This window comes from Saccopteryx bilineata, chromosome 7, assembly GCF_036850765.1.
Source record: "Saccopteryx bilineata isolate mSacBil1 chromosome 7, mSacBil1_pri_phased_curated, whole genome shotgun sequence".
NCBI classification, from domain to species: Eukaryota; Metazoa; Chordata; class Mammalia; order Chiroptera; family Emballonuridae; genus Saccopteryx; species Saccopteryx bilineata.
This window is the reverse complement of record NC_089496.1, coordinates 83,289,148-83,308,810: the sequence shown is the minus strand read 5'-3', so window position 1 is coordinate 83,308,810 and position 19,663 is coordinate 83,289,148. Positions and strand designations below refer to the sequence as shown.

Sequence of the window (19,663 nt, the reverse complement as noted above, 5' to 3'; positions counted from 1 at the left end):
AAAAAAAGAACTAATTGGCCCTGGTCGGTTGGCTCAGCGGTAGAGCGTTGGCCTGGCGTGCGGGGGACCCTGGTTCGATTCCCGGCCAGGGCACATAGGAGAAGCGCCCATTTGCTTCTCCACCCCCGCCCCCTCCTTCCTCTCTGTCTCTCTCTTCCCCTCCCACAGCCAAGGCTCCACTGGAGCAAAGATGGCCCGGGCGCTGGGGATGGCTCCTTGGCCTCTGCCCCAGGCGCTAGAGTGGCTCTGGTCGTGGCATAGCGATGCCCCGGAGGGGCAGAGCATCGCCCCCTGGTGGGCAGAGCGTTGCCCCTGGTGGGCGTGCCGGGTGGATCCCGGTCGGGCGCATGTGGGAGTCTGTCTGACTGTCTCTCCCTGTTTCCAGCTTCAGAAAAATACAAAAAAAAAAAAAAAAAAAAGAACTAATTGTTAAAATTTCAGGAGTTTTTTGAGCCAGTTGATATCATCTTGATAGCTTAAAATAGGCCATTGCGGGCGTACTTACACCATGCAAATTGGCAGATGCAACAAAAAATCAGTTCCCTCATCCCTAGAGAGATGGTTGTAAAACATTCATCAGTCCACCTCTGTTCATCTGGCTTATCACACACAGCTAGTCATGCAATAAGTATTTCTGTCTTCATTTTATAAATGGGAAAACATCTTAAAAATCTGTAGGATTAAGGAAGAAATTACAGAGGGCACAAAAAGAATCTAAGATAGAAAGACCCTGTCCAAACAGGAATCGGTGCAGGAACAGTCCTGACCCTAAGGGCTATATTCAGAGAAAGCAGACCCTATTCAGAGGAAGGCACTCTACAAAGACTGCCAAGTTGAGGTTCAGAAGGCTGTGATGAGGGTAGTTTCAATGAGGGATTAAGGGGCAAAACAAAAAAGCCTCCAGGAGACATTTAGGACCCTTCTACCCTTTTCCAACTCCCTGTCTCCCTACCTTGGTTGAAAGCATCATATTTAAAGGCAGGAAGTTCCACCACTACCACCACGATCATCCAACCCCACCACACAGGAGGGAAGCATTTACTCAAGCTTGAAGGCAAGAATTTGGCCGTTTCCCAGGAGGCAAAACTCTTAGAAAAGTTAAAAAAGTCAACACACAAGAGTATATTCTTTTTCCTTCAGATGTACTTCCTAGCGGTGACAGGAATGGAAGGGCCCTTGGCTGTCCCCAGCACCCCTGGCCACCTCCCTCCCTTTCGTGGCACCCTTGTTTCTCTTCTAGTAGTTGGGTCCAATGCAAAGGCCTCGGCCTGAAAAAAAAGCCCAACATGGGCAGCCAGTGCCAAGCTCTAGAGCATCTAGGTGAGGTTCTCGTTTCTTCTGAATTTGGGTTTGGAGCCAGTGAATAACCAAGATTTACTCTGCCAGTCACTGTCCTCTCCTGTATCTCCCTCAGGAACCTTCAGGGGTGGAAAACTGTGGTCTGGGCCATGGTCAAGGTAGGCGCACACTGCTCTTTTCCCAGAGACCAAGGATGAAGAGCCTGCACAGTACACAAGTGGCAAAGCCAAGATTAAAACCAGGTGTGGCTTGACCAGACGGTGGCGCAGTGGATAGAGCGTCGGACTGGGATGCGGAAGACCCAGGTTCGAGACCCCGAGGTCTCCAGCTTGAGCGTGGGTTCATCTGGCTTGAGCAAAAAAGCTCACCAGCTTGAGCCCAAGGTCGCTGGCTTGAGCAAGGGGTTACTCGGTCTGCTGAAGGCCCACGGTCAAGGCACATATGAGAAAGCAATCAATGAACTAAGGTGTCGCAACGAAAAACTGATGATTGATGCTTCTCATCTCTCTCTGTTCCTGTCTGTCTGTCCCTATCTGTCCCTCTCTCTGACTCTCTGTCTCTGTAAAAAACAAACAAACAAAAAAAAAAAACAAAACACAAAAAAACCAGTTGTGATTGCTCTAGCGCCTGTGTTCTCTCCAGGGAGCTCTCTCTGTGACCTTGGGGTAGGCCAAGAACACCTGGAGAGAAATTCTCCTGCTGGAGCCCTGAAGGAGAGTTAAACCTCTCTTTTTACATGCTGACCTGTTTTCTGAAAAAGGGAGAAAAAATATGAAAGCAGGCAAAAACCCTTGCTTCTTTGAATGATATTTTAAGTGATTAAGTGATATAATGCATATACAGTATAGCGCTTAGTTAATAATTGGCACTTGATTGATGATAGCTAATTTAGCAATATACTGCTATACTATGATTACAGTAATAATGCTTGTTCTCCAGGCCCAAAGTTGGAAATGTGAATAATGAGTAGATCAAGGGCACGTCTTCTACCGCTGCTCAAATATCTTACTTATTTTGGAGTTGGGATTCAAATAGTCTCACAATTCTAAAATGTAATGAAAATAAGTCTATCTTCAGTATTTCCTTGGGGTTTTGAGTTTCTGCTTCCTGAATGTCTTTATAGAGGAAAACTTTAGCCAAGACATCTAACTTCTGCTTCTGCTTCTCTGACATCTGAGAAGGCGCCTGTGGCAGATCCTAATGGGTATCTACCAAACAGCCCATCGCCTACCTAACAGCCCATCCCCTACCTAACAGCCCGTCCCCTATCTAACAGCCCGTACCCTACCATACAGCCCGTCCCCTACCTAACAGCCTGTCCCCTACCATACAGCCCGTCCCCTACTATACAGCCCGTCCCCTACCTAACAGCCCGTCCCCTACCTAACAGCCCGTCCCCTACCATACAGCCCGTCCCCTACTATACAGCCCGTCCCCTACCTAACAGCCAGTCCCCTACCATACAGCCCGTCCCCTACCATACAGTCCGTCCCCTACTTAACAGTCCGTCCCCTACCTAACAGCCCTTCCCCTACCTAACAGCCCGTCCCCTACCTAACAGTCCATCCCCTACCTAACAGCCCGTCCCCTACCTAACAGCCAGTCCCTACCGAACAGCCAGTCCCCTACCTAATAGCCCGTCCCCTACCATACAGCCCGTCCCTACCTAACAGCCCGTCCCCTACCATACAGCCCGTCCCCTACCTAACAGCCAGTCCCCTACCTAACAGCCCGTCCCCTACCTAACAGCCCGTCCCCTACCATACAGCCCGTCCCCTACCATACAGCCCATCCCTACCTAACAGCCAGTCCCCTACCTAACAGCCCGTCCCCTACCATACAGCCCGTCCCCTACCTAACAGCCAGTCCCCTACCTAACAGCCCGGCCCCTACCATACAGCCCGGCCCCTACCATACAGCCAGTCCCCTACCTAACAGCCCGTCCCCTACCATTCAGCCTGTCCCCTACCTAACAGCCCGTCCCCCTTCTTCTGGCTTACAGATTCCTGAGTGTACCCAGGTAGGAGAAAGCAATGAAAGCAACGTGCTTAGGAAAGGCTACCCAGTTCCAGAGGATGAACAGTGATTGCTCTAAACCAACCTTGGTAGTCCATTCCCCTTTATCATGAATTGGTTTAGAGGTATGCATGTCAGTAAATTCTGACACATGGTATCTATAAAGATGTTTGTTGGCACTTCTGCAAAATTGAAGATGTATGCAAGAGAAACTTCCCTCTTTCCTGCTTTGGCTTTGCATGTAAAGACATATTACTGAGACCAACAGCTGCCATCTTAACACCACACGAAGATAATGGGAAAGCTGGTCCTGAGTCCTCATATGATTAAAGCCAAAGAACTAACCTCAAGGCTTATTATCATGTGAGAGAAAAATAAGTCCTCTTACTTAAACTCCTTGTAGGCACATATTCTATCACTGCAGCCAAAATCATCATAACCAATATACCTTATCATCAAAAACTTACCCCAAAATTTCCTTGAAGTTGTGGCAAGAAAATGTCGTTGAAGGCACAGCGGGAATAAGGGCAGCTACTGGTGTTGAAGAGTTTAAGGACACTTTGCTGGCACTGTTGGTAGTTTCCAACGCCACGGATTTGCAACTGAACAAACGGAAGAGTCGTCTGAAATGTCCTGGTGCAGGGGCTCTCATTAAGGTCACTTATGTTCATTATCCTGCTGTATCCGTGGTTAAAACATGGGTCCTGGATGGTTCCATCTGTCCCCTAAACGGAAAGATCACTTGAAGGGATCACATGCTTTGGGTACAAAAGCACCAGCCTGACTTTATGAATGTGTAGGAATTGTGCAACATCCCAGCACGGAGCACTGGCATCGGTATGCCTCTGTCCTGCGTTTTTCAGCCTTGGGAATAGTCAGATTTGAATAACAGGTACCAGAATTGGTATCAGATGTAAATAAACTTTCTCTATTCATAGAAAGCTAATATAGTGCAAGCTAGGCCCCGAAATGCCATTGGTTTGGAATGTTCCCTAAGTGCTTAGTTCTAATCACATAGGTCAAAAGCAGATTCACAAGGAAAACCAGAAAGACTCTCAAAATTCAGAGCTTGGGGTAGTTCTCCAGTAGTTAGTTGATCCTGCTCCCAACTCCAAGCAAAAGAGCAGAACTCCAAGAGCTGGAAGTTCCTTAAGATTATTTAAGCCAGGAGTATCAAAATGCTTTTAACCCACAACCCAGTATGTTCAAGAGAAGAGGACTGCTGAGGCTCAGGGGCTTAATGGAGTCTTGGAGCTCAGTAGGCACCTCTCAGCAGTCCAGTGGAAGTCGTCTTATGGATAGTGCTTCTGAGAACCAGAAAGGGAGCTTGGGAGGAGAGAAGAGAACTGCTTGTCCTTTTAGTGGAGACAGGGAACAGCTGGATATGACAACCTGGCTCTGTGTTTGTTTATCAGGGTGTGCCTGGTACTCGCATAATTTCAAGTATGTTTAACTTTTCTTGCCTTCAAAATACAGAGAGTGTCTGGGGACAAGATTTGAAGTGTTGATTCCTAAACCTGGTGTTTTCCCTGAAGTATTTTTTCTCCTCCTTTTCTCAACCCTGGTTTTTTGTAGCTTGTAAGAAATGGAGATTTAAAAGTGGTTATAAATTGCACACACCCTCCCCTGCAACAATATCCTAGCATGTAATTTTCACTGTCAACTCCACAGGGGTGAGAAATTATTTCCCAAGAAGGGATCTGAGTCGTGTCCTTGGAGATAGTGCAGTAAATAAATATAGGAGGTGATGTCTGGAGGGAAGGATTCATAAGGGTCTACCAGATGTACTTAGATCCTGCCTGAAAAGGTTTGGAAAGTACGATAACCAATTACTGAAGTAGAGAGAGCCAACAACAGGATGTGGGGGCTGGCCGCCCAGATGTGGGGTCTGGATTCAGTTATCCTTGCCTGAATGTCCTTGGTTAGTTTCTTCAGGAGCGCCTGATCCTTCCCGTAGCACAAGAAGCTGTGTGTGTATACGCTGTAGTCCCTGCCATAGAGACGAAAGTACAGAGCGCTCTCCGGAGACTCAATTGTCTGGTTTTGGGGCACAAAAGTGATTTGCGTAGAGGCTCCCCCAAGGTCTAAAGCTCCGTAAGTTTCCTGATCATCGCTGTCACCAGGCATCAGGTTGAGCCATTTCAGTTTCTGAAAAAGAGTAGTTGCCAGTGATAGACGTCTCTGGACACCCCGTTTTTCACACTATTTCTTGGACTCAGCAACTTCCTAGTGTGAAGGATCAAGGGGCATAAGGGTGACACCAAGCTACTGGAAGTTCCTGAATCCTCAAACACATAGCTCAGACTGCAGCAGTCTAGAAGCAGTTGTCGGTGTTTATGAACAAGGGGCTTGGAGCTGGAAAGACTCCAGTTCACATACTCATTCATTTGCTCATTATCTGTGTAACCTTGAGTAGAATAATCAACCTTCTCTAGCCCTCAACTGGGGCTCTAAAATGAGAGAATAGTTGTTCTGAAGATTAAATCATACAGTATGTGGAAAGTGCTTGGCATAGCACCAGGCAAATATTAGCCATTCTTATTTTTAATGATATATTTTTATGTCTCTCTAAAGTGAAGATATGGCTTCCTTATCCTCCAATAGTAAAAGTTCTTGTAAGAGAATTGTACCTCTGGTGACTCTTGCAAATGTGGGGGTAAGTGAATTTGTTCATTCATCCATCATTCAGTCTGATTAGCAATCAAGTATTGCCTGAGACAGCAACAGCATCGGGCCCCAGGGAACCACTCTATGTGTGCTTTAAGATAATCACCTTAGTGAATTTTCCCAGCAGATAGTTGATAGTAATCCAGCCATAGGCACCTTCCTCCATGCCAGAGATGATTCTGGCACCCTGGAAGTCAAAGGGTTGGTTCCTGAGAATCTCCGTGAGCTCAGCCAAAACCTTGTCCGCCGACTGTTCATTTTCTAATCTACACAAAGGAAGAGCTGAAGTTACCAATTTTAATAACTGCAACTACTCATGTCAGCCACAGCTTGCAGTCGGTTCTCCCAGGAAGTGAATCATAACTCAATGGAATAAACAGAGAGATGGAGCTCTCCACCACACATGGCTGCCTGAGGGGCCCTCCTTTGGAGCGAGGCAGAACTACCTTTTGCCCCCTCTCTCTAAATCCAAATCCTCCCAATCCCTGCATAGATTCATCTTCCTAAAATATCATTTTTGTTGTTGTTTCTTGGCTCCAAAAACTTACCAATGAAATTTTAATTACTGTGGTGGTCATAGCTGGGTGTTGTTTGATTACCACACCTTAAGCCAATGTGGGCCACACTAGCCATTGCTGGTGGCTCCTAGCTGGTTACATCCACAGGCTCTGCTTGTGATTCTTAATTAAGAATACAACAACGGTATCCTGATTTATTGATGTCACCCCATTAAAAAAATAAAATTATAAAAAAAAAAAAAAAAAAAAAAAAAAAGAATACAACAACGGGTGGCAAATGCCCAAATGCCCTGGGACAGATACCCACCCCCCATTGGTGCCACCCTGGGGAAAAATCTTCCTCATCCTGTCCTCAGTCCTGTGGTCTGTCTGAGACCTTGCGACCTAAAGGAGAAATCTTCCAGGACTGTCATAATGAAGACGGGATGCAATTGCTTCCAAGACATAGGCTGCGCAACACCGAGAGCCTCTGGGGCAGCGGATGCTGCCTGGCAGCTGGCTTTAGGCTCCTGGGATCTCTCGCATCAGACTCCTGTAAACTCTGGTCTGTGTGACCTCCATACCTACAACTGGCTCCCTTCTCAATCCTCAGTCTGTCTGACTGTCTCTCCCCGTTTCCAGCTTCAGATAAATACAAAAAAAACCCAACAAAAAACCTCTTACTTTATAGAATTATGATGATTACAGCGCAGGGATAAGAACATAGTTAGGGCTCAACAATTACAAATAGTATTACTACGACTATTATTATTTTACTATCTGCACCCTATGTTCTATCTATTTACAGCTCCCTGACCATGCCCTGGTCTCTCACACGTTCCTGCTTTTGCACATCTATTAGAACACAAGCTGCAGGAAGGCAGGGACTTTGTCCTCTTTGCCTGACACATGATGGGTGCCAGATAAACATAGGTTATGGAATGCAAAAGGATTGCCCTGCCTGTGATGCCTTTGCTCCACCCTCCAACTCATCCTTCGTGATTCAGCTCATGTGTCCCCTTCTCTGGTAAATCCCCCTGACCTCCTCCCATTCTGGGCAGGACAAAGTGTAGCAGCTCTGAGCAGCCTTCTATTAAAAAACTGATCACCCTGTAATGAAATGCTGATCTCCTCGAGGGCTGAAGTCACCTACTTCCTCCATATCCTGGGACAGAGGAGGCAGTCAGTATATGCTGCATGAATGAATGAATGAATGAATGAATGAATGAATGAATGAACGAACCAGCAAACAAATCATCCACACCAAGGGTCCCCAAACTACGGCCCGCGGGCCACATGTGGCCCCCTGAGGCCATTTATCTGGCCCCCACCGCACTTCCGGAAGGGGCACCTCTTTCATTGGTGGTCAGTGAGAGGAGCATAGTTCCCATTGAAATACTGGTCAGTTTGTTGATTTAAATTTACTTGTTCTTTATTTTAAATATTGTATTCGTTCCTATTTTGTTTTTTTACTTTAAAATAAGATATGTGCAGTGTGCATAGTGATTTGTTCATAGTTTTTTTTTTTAGTCCGGCCCTCTAATGGTCTGAGGGACAGTGAACTGGCCCCCTGTGTAAAAAGTTTGGGGACCCCTGATCCACACAAATACTAAGTGGTAACCAATAAAGATGTGCTAGCTGTGTTTGTGTCTCGGGACACGTGTGACTCTCCTTGGGTCTCCCCTTCCCAGAGACTGACTCCCTAAATCTGTAGCCCCAAACCTCATAGTACATAAGCTCAATCCTTCTCTCTTTGTGCCCTTGCCACCTTGAATTTCCTGTGGGGAGAAGGGCAAGAAGGATTTTTAAAAACATACTTAAACTACCAAAGTGACACATACTCAGAGTTTTCCACATACTAAGAGTTTGGGAGTTTTGCCCACTGAGATTCAGGATATTTAGAATTGTAGGTGTTAGGAAAGTGTGGCACTCTCTCATAACTTCAGAGGCTCCTGAACTGCCAAACCTGACTCCCAGCTGCTCCTGGTCCCTAGATGTTGCTGTACCTGAGCAACCGCATGCCTGCCGTGGCTCCTAGGTAAACAGGAGTCTCTCGGTGCTGGGATGTTGGAATCACTTTCCTGGCTTTTTCCATGCATGCAGCCAGATACATACTCAAGTCATGTATTTTATGAGCATATTTTGAGATTCCAGGACCTAGGAAAAGATATAGAAGCAGATGAAAATGTTGTTTTTTGTTTTTTTATTATTATAAATAAATTTTTATTTTAATTGGTGACATCAATAAATCAGGGTACATATATTCAAAGAAAACATTTCCAGGTTATCTTGTCATTTAGTTCTGTTGGATACCCATCACCCAAAGAGAGATCGTCCTCCGTCACCCTCTATCTGAAAATGTTTTTTAAAAGTATAGAACATACTTTGACAATATTAGAGGAAAATACTTGTGTTTTCTGATAAAATTCAAGAAGACAATTTCTTGATGTGACATATATTAGTTTGCTTCATTGAGAATGTAACTCACTGAATTAGTCTTGGTAGCGACATACTTTCAGACCTTGGACTGTGCCTGTATGCTGTTCAATAATTTTGCCACTGGATGGCGCAATTTTCACATTCAATTGCATAACTTTCCTAACATTCAGATTTTAATGGAAATCTTATGGATAGCTACTCAATATAGATACTTTTTCACGTTCCTTCCACAGAATTATAGTTAACACTAATTCTTAGAAGATATAAAATGAGAAATATGTCATTTAAAACAAAAATTAAACACCAGGCACATTGGCTTTTACTGAAAAGATAGAAACTGCTACTAACTAGCTATGTGATTATAGTTACGTGATCATATCATAGCTAGATCCCTAAAATTTACAAAACAGACTGTCTTCCTATTAGAAGAAACCGGAATAGCATCCATGTCTCCTTAGTGATTTTTCCTCTGTGATACCCTGCCTCCGTAGTAATACTACTGTTTTTCCTGTTTTAGAGCAAAACTAATTGTTGCTATGGAGAGGATTAGAGCCAAGATTCCTTAAACTTTTTGAAATGAACACTTAACAATTTCAGTTCACTCTAAGATAAACATCCTCACTATTGGGGCTTTATAGTGAGGATTTGGTTTAAAGATGATTATCCAGATATGGTAGTCATTCATAAGTTTTTAAACTGTCCGGTTACTTAGCTGTGATGAAAAAATCAGCTTGTAAGTTATCACCTAATTGTTTTAATTCAAAAGGTCTGGCCTTCAAGAATGGGTGGGTCTCAACATCTGTACTTTAACAAACCCTCCAGGTAGTTTAAATTTGAGAACCACTGGCTAAGACATGGGTTTGAAGTTGGGCAGATCTCCACTTGAATCCCAGATCCATCATTAGCTCAAGCACCCTTAAACATGTGGCCTAACATCTCTCAACCTCAGTGCCCTTGTCTTTAAAAATGGGAATAATGAGACCCTGGCCGGATGGCTCGGCTGTAGAGCGTCGGCCTGGCGTGCGGGTAACCCGGGTTCGATTCCCGGCCAGGGCACACAGGAGAGACGCCCATTTGCTTCTCCACCCCCTACTCCTTCCTCTCTGTCTCTCTCTTCCCCTCCTGCAGCCAAGGCTCCATTGGAGCAAAGATGGTCCAGCGCTGGGGATGGCTCCTTGGCCTCTGCCCCAGGCGCTAGAGTGGTTCTGGTCACGGCAGAGCGACGCCCCGGAGGGGCAGAGCATCGCCCCCTGGTGGGCAGAGCATCGCCCCTGGTGGGCGTGCCGGGTGGATCCCAGTCGGGCGCATGTGGGAGTCTGTCTGTCTCTCCCCATTTCCAGCTTCAGAGAAATAAAAAAAAAATGGGAATAATGATACATACCTCCAAGGGAGATCATCCTCAAAAATAATATTTTTAGTATCTAGGTTGGTTCATAGCACACAGAACTGTCCTGTTGATGGGAGGTACTATTACTCAGTTATTTTTAAATCTGTTTATGTTTCAAGAGCTAGCTGGGTCATTAAGCACTGATTTCAATAGTATTTTTATAGCGATGATAAAATAACAATAGCAGCGCCGCTGTGCTCTTCACTTGACTTGCTTTACTTCCTGTGCTCCACTTGCCCAACGCGCCCATGTCTCGCTGCCCCCTTCCCTTTTACTGCACCTTACCTTTTACCTTGCACTCTTCTATCTGATTCACCACCCCTGTGTCATTCTCCTTCTCTGCCGGCCACTTGTAGATGTACAGGGTTGTGTGAGAAGAGCCTGCATCCAGCACAATCCCATACTGGGGGCAAAACAAACGGAGAACTTGTCACCATTACATTGTTCCTCTCCGTATTGAGCTTGCAACAGAAAATAGACAAAGGCAGGAGTTTTTAAAAACATGAGGAGAAAGTATTTTAATTTAAGAGAAATGTGGAGCCTGACCAGGCAGTGTGGCGCAGTGGATAGAGCATCGGACTGGGACATGGAGGACCTAGGTTCGAGACCCCGAGGTCGTCAGCTTGAGCGCGGGTTCATCTGGTTTGAGCAAGAATCACCAGCTTGGACCCAAGGTCACTGGCTCGAGCAAGGTGTCAGTTGGTCTGCTGTAGCCCCTGGTCAAGGCACATATGAGAAAGCAATCAATGAACAACTAAGGTGCCGCAACAAAGAGTTAATCTCTCTCCCTTCCTGTCTATTTGTTCCTGTCTATCCCTCTCTGTCTCTCTCTGTTTCACACACACACACACACACACACACACACACACACACGAGGAACATTGCGAGTGGGGGAACAGGTTGCCTGGAGTTGCCCTGATCACAAGATCTACCAGCACTCCAACCTCTTGAGCATATTGGCTGTCAGTGCTGGAAGCTCATTAGAAATATCCAGGCCTTACCCAGGGTGGGGCCTGAGCATCAGTATTGTTTAGAAGCTTCTTGGGTGGTTCTAATATGCAGGCAAGATTCTAAACCAAATGCTGAAATGAGTGACACAATATGGAGGGAATGGAAAGCCCTTAATTTAGTAGTTCCCAAATTTGTATACACACTGAAATCGTTAGAATCGCCTGCACAGTTCCAAAGGCTGCTGAAGCCTATGTTCTACCACCCAGACATGTACCATAATTTAAATTTTTATTTTTATTTTTTTTAGTGAGAGGAGGGGAGGCAGAGACAGACTCCCACATGTGCCCCAGCAAGCCCACTCGGGGACAATGCTCTGCCCATCTGGGGCCCTTGTTCTGCTGCAACCGGAGCCATTCTAGCGCCTGAGGTGGAGGCCATGGGGCCATCCTCAGCGCCTCATCCTTGCACCAATCGAGCCATGGCTGCTGCAGGAGGGGAGGAGAAGAGAGGGAGAGGCAGGGGGAGGGGGTGGAGAAGTAGCACTTCTTGTGCCCTGGTCGGGAATCGAACCCAGGACATCCACACACCAGGCCAACACTACCAGTGAGCCAACTGGCCAGGGCCCAGATATGTATTGAATAGTTTAATAGGTCTGATGTGCGGTCTGGGATTTGGAAGAGAGACATGAAAAATACTAAACTTGTTTGCTTTTTTATTACAAATATAACTATAAGTTGTATTCAAATTTTTTATTTGTTTGTTTTAGAGAGAGAGAGGGACAAACAGACAAGGAAGGGAGAGAGATGAGAAGCATCAACTCATAGCTACAGCATCTTAGTTATTGATTGCTTTCTCATATGTGCCTTCGGGGCGGGCGGGGGGGGTGCTCCAGCCGAGCCAGTGACCTTGGGCTTCAAGCCAGCAACCATTGGGTCATGTCTATGATCCCACGCTCAAGCTGGTGACCCCACGCTCAAGCCAGTGAGCCCGTGCTCAAGTCCGCGACCTCGGGATTTCAAACCTGGCTCCTCAGCATGTCAGACCAACACTCCATCCACTGCACCACTGCCTGGTCAGGCTATTAAATAAATTTTAGGAGATATCTACTTTACTTCATGTTTGGGAGTAGGGGAGATAAAAGAACAAAGGAAGAGAAAATGTGTGCTGGGAAAGACAGCATTTTTAAGAACTAGATAGTCGGAGAAACGAAGAACAACAAAGTCCCCACCTCCCATTACATAATATATTAAATGTACCAGGCAGGTGTTACATAAAGCGCTTTATAGGAACTACCTGATTTAACCCTCAAAACAGTGCCGTAAATTAAGTACTATTTTTAATCCCGCTGCATAGGTGAGAAACTGACTGAAGTACAAAGAGGTTACATAATTTACTCAAGAGACTCAGCTAATCGGTGACAGCGCTTGAATTTGAATCAGAGTCAGACTCAAGAACTTATGCTCCTTATAGAGAGAAATATAGGAGCAAAGACTAGGCAGTAGTTTTCATGTTGTCGCCTCCTTTTTAGAACTTTTAATGAAAGAGAACTAAAAAAGCAAAGCATGCCAATCTTAGCTGTGCATCCCGGTGTGTTTTTGCATATGTACACACCTGTATAAACCACCACCCAGGTGAAGATACAGAACATTTCCAGTCCCCAGAAGACTTTCTGGTGCCCCTCTCAGTCAGTTTCCCCCACGGGTAACCACTGTCTTGATTTCTGTCACCAAGGATGACTTTTGCCTGTTTTTTGAACTGCAGTAAATGGACTGACTTAATGTCTAATGCCTCCTTTATGTCTAATTTGTTTCACTCTACATGATGTCTCTAAGATGCATTCAAACTGTGTGCATCAGTGGTTCGCCCCTTTTCATTTCTGTAGAGTAGTCCATTATTTCCATGTACTATATTTTTATCCATTCTACTGTTAATAATGCAAACATTTGGGTTCTCCCCAGTTTGGGACTATTGGGAATAGAGCTTCCAAGAACATTCTTGTACATTCCACTTTGTACAAGCTCTCATTTCTCGGGGGCATTTACCTGGAAGAAGACTAAGGAATGTATTCACCTTTGCTTACATCCTTGGGTTTAATAAGGAAAAAAATGCCATGATTGAATAATAATGTCTGCCATGGGCTTGTGAGGGGCACAGGTACTTTTTATTTATCACCCCTATACTGGAGAGGAAAACGGAGAAAGGTAAGCAGGGGACCAGAAAGAAGAGAAACAGGAAGTGCATCTAACGTGTGAGCTAACCACTCTCATCACACTGTGCTGCTCATTGGAGCTGTGGACCTCCAGGTGTGTTCTGCCCCTGGTAACACCGGGGAACAAAATTTTTGTTGCATCCACAAAAACACTTGTTCTCACCTAATTCGAGTGTGCTGATCTCAAACCTGACATTAGTTTTTCTCTGTGCGCTACAGTCTTTTTGCAATTCAAGATTTTAGGTTTTCATCTTATTGTAAAATTTTCAACATTTAGTTTACCATAATGAAGTAGAATGTCTTCTTGGGCATCATCTTTGTGAAAATGTAATAATTTATATAATGCAGTAAATACACTAATACACTAAAAGATATGATTGCATCAGAATTTGTCTACAATTTCAAAATAGAACATATTAAAACACTTATTTTAATCATAAAATTTGTGCAAAACGTATTTAAATTCTATTCAGGCAAAAATTTATGTTTGTAGCTCTTGCGTTTGTGTACTTGTTGAGAACAATCTCGTTTGATGCTCCAGCAGTAGTCTGCCATCATATTTCTGTCCCATCGCCCCTGACAACGCTCTTCCATCATCTTCAGATCTTGATGAAAGCGTTCTCCCTGCTCATCACTAGCAGCGCCAAGATTTTCAGGAAACTTATCAAGGTGACTGTTCAGAAAGTGAATCTTAATGCTCATGTTCCATCCAATGTCGCGGAAAGCCAACAGCATCCTTTGAACCAGAAGTTCTGCTTTTTTGTTGCCAAGGAAGTTCTTTGTAACTGCCACAAAAGACTGCCATGCTGCTTTCTCCTCCTTATTCATCTTCCTGGAAAATTCTTTGTCACGTATGATGGTTCAAATTTGGGGTCCATCGAATACACCTGCTTTTATCTTCTCGAAAGACAAGTCAGGAAAAGCAGAAATAATATGTTGAAATCATTCACTTTCTCTATTCAAAGCCTAAACAAACTGCTTCATTAAGCCAAGTTTGATGTGAAGTGGGGGGAAAATGATCCTGTCTCAGTTAACTACAGGTTCATTCACAATTATTTTGCATCCCTACTTCCAGAGCTTCACGTTTTGGCCACTCCTTCTGTGTCCAGTGTTTCTCCCAAGCTCGGCTGTCCCACAAACACAAAAAGCAAGGATACTTTGTGAAACCTCTCTGTTGTCTTAGCAGGAAATTTACCATTTTAAGATCCACACAAATGATCCAGTTATGCTCCTCATACTTCAGTAAGTTGAGGACAATTTCTATGTCATTATAATCTTCTCACAGATGAGTTGAATAGCCAATTGGAACCACTGCATAAACATTACCATTGTGTAGGAGAACACATTTCAGACTCCATTTAGAGCTGTCAAAAAATAGCTGCCATTCTGTTGGACTGTAAGTGGTAACACCTAGCTGGCTGAGAAGACTACTGATATCATCACAGTAAACAAAGTGTTTGTCTTTGGAAAAAAGTCCACAAAGATTTGTTCACTCTTCCTGAAATTGGATACTTTAGCTGACCGGTGAAGTACATTCTTTTCTTGAAGCCTGGAGGCTAATAACTCAGCTGCTTTCTTTGATAGGCCCAAATCTCTTACTAAGTCATTCAATTCGGGTTGGCTAAACTGCTGAGGGGTTAATGACTGCTTGGCATCAGAAGAAGACCTTTCAGATTCTACAACCATTTCCTTATGCATCTTATCAAAATACACTTGATCACCATGTTCACTTTCTTCATCCTTAGAAGAAGTAAAACCATTGAAAACTGGAACTGGGAGTGTCTCAGAGTATGGGATAAGTCGTATTGCTGAAGGAATATTAGGATATGCAATCATATGCCATTTTTTCTTGCCGATGCCCTTTGTATGGATCAGACAGAAATAACAGTCACTGCTGTGGTCCTTAGGTTCACGCCAAACCATGGGAATATCAAAAGGCATTCCTTTGCATTTTCCTTTTGTCCAGTCACGAAGCATTTCCTCACAATTATGACACACAATATGAGGAGCCCAATTTTTGTCTTCATCGCCAAGGGGAACTTGAAAATAGGCAATATATGCACGTGTCACAAATGATGAAATATTGCGCCTTTGACATTGAAGTGTGTAACAGCCACATATATAACAGAAGGTGTCAGGACTATTCTTACATTTACGCCTACTCGAAGAAGCCATGATTCAATCTTAAAACAAAATAAGAGGGTGTTTTTATCAGATAATAATTTTTTACATTTAAAAAAAACTACAATTATGTAAAAGTGATGGTTGTAAAACATTAATTACCTGTGATTATGTTCAATCCAAGAGTCGTTGCCCTTTAACTGCAATTTAAAAACCAATGCATGCCATTAAGTGTAACAAAAAAATTAAAATTGCGTAAAAACTAGAGCATGCATCAAAAAACTCATTTCAGATTTGAAATCAGCGATGCAGAACTATATAGAAACAGTTCTAAAACCTCATGCAACAGAAAATGAAAAAAAAAATTGTTCCCCAGCATGCTTTAAATTCAGCAGTTTTTCATACAGATCCCCTCATTCTGTCTTACCACATGCTAAGAACCTAACTTTCAGGGAGAAAAAAAGACAAGAATGAGGGTTCAAGAGATCTCCTTAGGCCACTGGGAATAGCTAAAAGTAGAGTCTTCAGAGGAGTCGTTTCACTGTATTTAACCACAGGCCCGGGAGTATCGTCACTGCAGTGTGAGGACCCTTGACCTTCATAACCTCCACAGTGTTCTCTCCTCATTGCACATAGCAGAGGATTCCCTGTGGTAATTGACATTATGTCCTTATAAAGAAAGGGTCTGTGTCGTTCTTGCTGTGGGAATGGCAGGGAAGCAAACTGGACAGACTCTTCTGCCGCTAGGCTTACAGCGGGAGGGAACCAAGGACTGGCTTAGGTGGTGACCGTAGAGGGCTGAGAGCGGTGTCACTGAGCCATCATGAGGGTCCATGAGAAATCTCCAGGTGGAGAAAGGGGCTCAGGGGTTACACAGGACAAAATATTGTTCCCTGGCAGGGCCCCTGAATTCTTCCTGCCAGAAAATGTTCCAACCACAGCAGCATATGATAAAAAGTTAGCAAGGCTACAGCAATGAGCAGCCTTTATCTGGAGTCAGGATGTTCTGTCTGACTTTGTGAACATAAAAGTCACTCTTCCAGTAGAACAAAGAAACCAGCATTGCTTCTATCAGGCTGTTTCTCCCAGGCCTTGCCCAATGAAGTGGCTGAGGAATGAAGGCTTTTACTACATTTCGTTTGGCACGTGTTTAAGAACAGGGTAATACTTTAACGCAGGAATTACAGACATTTCATCTTGTGTCTACAGCAGACTGGAATGCTAACCTGTTGAACTGGGTCGGATATTTTTGTTTGCTGAAATGGTTTGCAAAACAAAAAACTGACATCGTTTGCTGCTTGAGGGACAGATAAAGCTTAATTGAAAATTCTCAGTTTGAACATTTTAGGAGTTTGCCTCTCATTGTTACAAAACTGTCAGCACACCCACTCACTTTTATATCTGGTCTATTTTAGAGCTAAATGTCCACTGCAGTTATTCTTATTTTATAGAGGAGAAACCTGTCCAGAAGTATGCAAGGACTTGCCTAATAGATACAGATAATTAATGCCTTACCACCCATCTAGAACCCAGGTAACCACCACCTCTGGTTCGCTTTCACCCCACCAGTATTTTCCATGTCCGGAGGGCACTGCGCCTGCCGGGATCTGGGCACACTGGCTTTCCTAGAAGCTTGGGGAAAGCTGCGTGTTCTCCCCCTTTCCTGGGCTCAAGAGCCAGAGAGGCAGCGAGGCTTCAGGGAAGTGTGTGACAGTGGTGCAACCTGCTCAGCCTTGTCTAAGCCGGCATGCCTCCAACGCGGACACCAGAATTCTGTCTTTTTTTTTTTTTTTGTCTTTTTTTTGTATTTTTCTGAAGCTGGAAACGGGGAGAGACAGACAGACTCCCGCATGCGCCCGACCGGGATCCACCCGGCACGCCCACCAGGGGGCGATGCTCTGCCCCTCCGGGGCGTCGCTCTGCCGCGACCAGAGCCACTCTAGCGCCTGGGGCAGAGGCCAAGGAGCCATCCCCAGCGCCCGGGCCATCTTTGCTACTATGGAGCCTTGGCTGCGGGAGGGGAAGAGAGAGACAGAGAGGAAGGAGGGGGAGATGGAGAAGGGGGGATGGAGAAGCAAATGGGCGCTTCTCCTATGTGCCCTGGCCGGGAATCGAACCCGGGTCCCCCGCATGCCAGGCCGACGCTCTACCACTGAGCCAATCGGCCAGGGCCCAGAATTCTGTCTTAAATAAAACCTCTACCCTACAGAGTGCTTTGAAAATGCTGTGCCTGGCCACGCTAGCACCCTTGCCCAATGTTTCTCTGTAACTCGTATTTAAAACATTTTTAAAAGCTCCTGTGAGTATGTCCTTCACACTAAAGAAAAAGCTAAGGTTTAAGTAGTGAGGAAGAGATCTGACATTTCCTTAATATTATCATTTCAATATTATTTCTATTTTAAGAATATAAAAGTATTTCAAATAGCATCTAGAAAATAAAATGAAAAGGAAAAAGATGTTTAAAATTCCACCAACTAGGCCCTGGCCAGTTGGCTCAGCGGTAGAGCGTCGGCCTGGCGTGAGGGGGACCAGGGTTCGATTCCCGGCCAGGGCACATAGGAGAGGCACCCATTTGCTCTCCACCACCCCCCTCCTTCCTCTCTGTCTCTCTCTTCCCCTCCCGCAGCCAAGGCTCCATTGGAGCAAAGATGGCCCGGGCGCTGGGGATGGCTCCTTGGCCTCTGCCCCAGGCGCTAGAGTGGCTCTGGTCGCGGCAGAGCGACGCCCCGGAGGGGCAGAGCATCGCCCCCTGGTGGGCAGAGCGTCACCCCTGGTGGGCGTGCCGGGTGGATCCCGGTCGGGCGCATGCGGGAGTCTGTCTGTCTCTCTCCATTTCCAGCTTCAGAAAAAAAAAAAAAAATTCCACCAACTAGATATTTATTTTCTTGCAAGTTTTTTTTTAAATGTATGGTGATTTTTATAGAGGTGTCATCTTACTACACAGACAACTTTGTCCTAAGCTAGTTTTTGATCAAACACATAATTTCAGCCATCATAACTGATCTTCATGAGCTATGTTGAGAAGCAATGGTGGGGAAAAAGTGTCAAAATGACCCTGCTCGGTTCATGGAGACCCCAATGTAGGGGCCTTGCTGAAGACCTGAAGGGTGGGTGGCAGCAGGCCCTCAGCTCCCAGAGACTGGAGGCCGTGTGGAGGTGGGGCAGACCCCTTCTCAGGATGGAAATAGTTCTACCCGTGTAAATGTCATACTCCCAAGCCTCTGGGTAAGTTTCCCCAGATATGGGGGGGGGGGGGAGAAAACTGGAGCAACAAATGACCTACTTCTATTCCTGGCTCTGCAGAAGTGGGATATTTCTCCCTGTCCTCTGAGTCTGCTCATTCAGAAAACATCCACCCTCACACTGGCCTGCTCTCAGTTCCACAGGAGCTATGCCGCTTCTCTTTCAGAGCCTTTGCTCAGAACGCCCTTTACCTGAAGTCCCAGCCTTCTCTGACAGTCTCAGATCAAAGCCTGCCCTCCTAATCCACATCTCGGAGTACCTCAAGATTTCCTTTAAAGGCCGAGTGTTCCACAGTGTGTAATTCCATATTTATGTGGCTATTTGATTAACGTTTGTCTTCCCTATCAGACTATAAGCTACATTAGGGCGGGTCTATATTGCTCACCATGGTACACACAGTATCCGCTTTGGTATATTTTACCATATGTTGAGCACAAAGAAAGAATTCAATAGACAATTGTTGAATCAAATGAATGATTGAGGGGGGTTAGAACTATATGGCTCCTAAACTTCTTCCAGTCCTAAAAGGGGTTGATATTCACAATCTAATAAAAAGTCGTGCCATTGGGGTTGAGTTCACCACCACCACCACCATCACTCCCCGCAAAAAAACCATAAGCCAGGAAACAGAGTGTGGTAACTAAATTTTCTTGATCCCTTCACACACAATTGGTTCTTCAGAATTTCCTTAAGTTCCTGTAGCTTTAATAGTTACTTCAGCAGCCTCATCAGTCTGTCTCAGTGAGTCTTTTTGAATAAACAAAGCTTATCCTTTTGAATGTGACTCTAGTCCTCTATAAATAAATCAGGTCGCCATTAGCTACAGCAATGCCG

General features: G+C 45.0%; 1 protein-coding gene across 1 annotated transcript in view; it reads right to left on the bottom strand.

Moving 5' to 3' along the window:
* ENTPD1 (ectonucleoside triphosphate diphosphohydrolase 1) overlaps nt 1–19,663 on the bottom strand; it is a 112,817-nt gene that overhangs the window by 19,506 nt on the left and 73,648 nt on the right. Inside the window, exons 3-7 of the mRNA XM_066238865.1 lie at nt 10,591–10,708; nt 8,486–8,636; nt 6,089–6,248; nt 5,224–5,463; nt 3,783–4,040 (exon numbers count right to left, since the gene is read on the bottom strand). Coding sequence (XP_066094962.1) covers nt 3,783–4,040; nt 5,224–5,463; nt 6,089–6,248; nt 8,486–8,636; nt 10,591–10,708 — 927 coding nt within the window. The remainder of the gene's footprint in view (nt 1–3,782; nt 4,041–5,223; nt 5,464–6,088; nt 6,249–8,485; nt 8,637–10,590; nt 10,709–19,663) is intronic.